Source organism: Micropterus dolomieu, linkage group LG08, assembly GCF_021292245.1.
Source record: "Micropterus dolomieu isolate WLL.071019.BEF.003 ecotype Adirondacks linkage group LG08, ASM2129224v1, whole genome shotgun sequence".
NCBI classification, from domain to species: Eukaryota; Metazoa; Chordata; class Actinopteri; order Centrarchiformes; family Centrarchidae; genus Micropterus; species Micropterus dolomieu.
Genome location: NC_060157.1, coordinates 30661669 through 30664656, shown reverse-complemented (window position 1 = coordinate 30664656; position 2988 = coordinate 30661669). Strand labels below are relative to the sequence as shown.

Below are 2988 nucleotides of genomic sequence, written 5' to 3'. Positions count from 1 at the left end.
CCCCCATCCCCGTGTCTGCCCCCCTGTCCGGCCCGGTGACAAATCAATATATAATTAAATAAATAATAAAACAGACAAAGGAGTATATTAATACTCTCTTGTTAAAGTAAAATCTGTCTGGCACAATATGGTATCCAGGTCATCATACTCTATACCAGGCTGCTGGGCAGGACAGGTTTAAAAAAAAACAGATTACCCTAAAAAGACATGTAAAGAGGACTCCATTACCCAGTATGCCTTACCTGTATGCCCAGGAGTGCACTGACACAGGCTTCAGATGCGTCACAGATAGCTGTAAGGTCGTGACCTCCCTCAAGGGCCAAAACCAGACGACCCCCTGCCAGAGACATTAGTTGGCGGGTCAGGAAGCTGAAGCCTGTGGTAGACAAACACACAAAACACAAACAGAAATGTTAACCTCAAGAATTAACCATGTAAAAACAATAGAGCTTGGCAGGTAAGCTGCAATCATCAGACCACCTACTTTGTGGATTCCCGATAGCAACACACTACCTACTAATTGCCGTGACCATGAGAGTAAATGCTGGTGCGTCCTTTTAATGTTTTTAGTCAATTTTAACTGATGTCCACGATTTTTAACTGAGTAATTGGAGGCCCCACGTACTACGGAGGAGTTGAAACAAGCCACTGCTTCTATGAAAAGACATAAGTCACCGGGGCTTGATGGGATACCTCCAGAATTACTTTTAGCAATCTGGGATCTGATTGCCCCGTTGGTGCTTAACTCAATTTTCACTTGAGGTTGGTTATTTTCACAGAGATCAGAGGGCTACATTGATCTCTGTACTGTAACTGGGAAGGATCTGTTAGATTGTGAGAGTTATAGGCCTTTTCCTTGTTAAACTCCAATGTTAAAATATATGCAAAGGCTCTTTCTAATAGATTGAAAATATACGTATATTGTAAAGTTGATACATGAGGATCAGACTGGCTGCATCAGGGGCCGTCTGGCCTCAGATAATGTTAGACGCCTCTTGCATATAATTGACACTTCAAGGGATAAAAATACATGTGCAGTACTCAGTTTAGATGCTATAAAGGCCTTTGATAGACTGGAATGGAGTTACCTGTAGGCTGTGCTTAGGAGATTTGGCTTTGGAGCCTCTTTTATTCATATGATCCAAACCCTGTATGCTAAACCTACAGTCTGTGTATCAACTGGCCACACAGTCTCTTCACAGTTCTGTCTTCAGAGGGGTACAAGAAGACAAGGTTGCCCCTCTTTCCAATTTGGTTTGCTTTTTTACTTGAGCCGCTAGCACAGGCTGTTAGGCAGAGCCCTTTGATCTCTCCAATTCATATTAAGAATACTGTACATCACATTTCATTATTTGCAGATGATATTATCCTCTTTCTTTCAGATATTAATAATTCTGTACCACAAGATTTTTTATTATTTGAAAGATTTGTTTTTTTTTCCAGTTACAGAATAAATCGGGGGAAATCTATATTAATGCCTTTAGCATCAACTCCTCCAAAACTTAGTCTCCCTGCTTTTGTACCCATTAAGATTCAGTCCTTTGGCTTTAATTATCTAGGTGTGAGTATTCATCCCACTTTGATCAGCATATGTAAATACAACTATGATGTCTTGTTACAGAAGATTAAAAATTCTTTGAATAGATGGTCTCCTTTACAAATGGATCTCTGTGCTGAAAATGAATATTCTTCTTTGGGTAAATTTATTGTTTTCTTCTATTTTTTAGGGTTATTGATAAATTCTGTAGGGGAGAGCGGGGTATGTTGTCACACTTTTCACACCATCTAATATTTACTGAGCACTGTACATCACAATGGTACAAATGTTGAACCAAAGAATGAAGTCTTGGGCAAAAGTTTTGTATTCATTACATCTTCATATCTTATCTCATTATGGAGCTGTAGACTGTTGAATAGAGAGTGTGCACTTGTTGACAATTTCCCCCATCGGCAGGTAAGTTGTCACACTGGATTATCAAACAGTTAGAACACTTAATTGTGAATACTGATTTCAATTTCAATTTGTAACCAGAACTAAAAGTAAAATCAATCAACAATCAAGCCTAGGGAATTTGGAAGATAAATAATTTAATTCAAAACAAAAATGTTGGCAGAGCACACATTAAGTGGGACAACCTCTTTCTTTGAACTTTAAAATCAAACGTTCTCTGGTGTGCAAATAGATCTATGGTAATTGAATGTAATGCTGCAGATAACTTGCTTAAATGTACTGTATAACTTCTTAACTAAACAGATGTGGTGTTTAAACACACTAATGCAACAATGTGAATTTTGTGTTCGACCTACATATGTATCTGTCTAATCAGACATGTCTTTAGTGTCACAGTTCTGGCACACATAAATTGCCTGGCCTGAGGTGCAAGCATCGCAGGCCCATTTGTTGCATTTCACACACTTAAACGTCTTCTTTCGAATATTGTATGAAAATGGCTCCACACAGATGATCCAAAAGAGATGTCGGCGGCTTACATCAAAATTCTTAGCTGTACTTCTGATTGATTTGTTCTTCAACTTCACCTGCCTGACTGCCTTTAACATTATGTCAGGTGGTGTACTGTCATTCTCTGTCTTCTGTTGATAATTTTCTTCCTTCCTTCAAAAACACATTCCTCCTTGCAATTACAAATTAATTACAAGCTTATTTGTCTGCTACCCTTGTTGCCTAACTAAATTAATAACTGGATCATGTAGTGTGTGTGTGTGTTTGTATCTACTAACATACTACATGCCTACGGTATAAGACCGTATATACTCTGTCATGAATTCAGTCTTGTCCAGGCATATGGCTGCTGCTGTAAACTACAGTGTGTAAGATTCTATTTACAGTATCATTTAATACTTGTGTCAGAGGTAATTACACAATTTCACTTAGTTTTTTGAGCATGTTCTATGTGTTTATTTGTACTGGGGCAAGTAATCACGTGTGACGACTTGCCCCAAAGTCATTGAGACAACTTGCCCCAAACT

The 2988-nt window shown here is 38.5% G+C and overlaps 1 protein-coding gene across 3 annotated transcripts in view; it reads right to left on the bottom strand.

Moving 5' to 3' along the window:
* Positions 1-2988, bottom strand: part of hdac7a (histone deacetylase 7a) — a 118540-nt gene that overhangs the window by 6494 nt on the left and 109058 nt on the right. For all 3 annotated transcript variants that reach the window (XM_046055740.1, XM_046055741.1, XM_046055739.1), the window contains one exon: positions 243-376. In XM_046055740.1, the coding sequence (XP_045911696.1) occupies positions 243-376 (134 nt within the window). The remainder of the gene's footprint in view (positions 1-242; positions 377-2988) is intronic.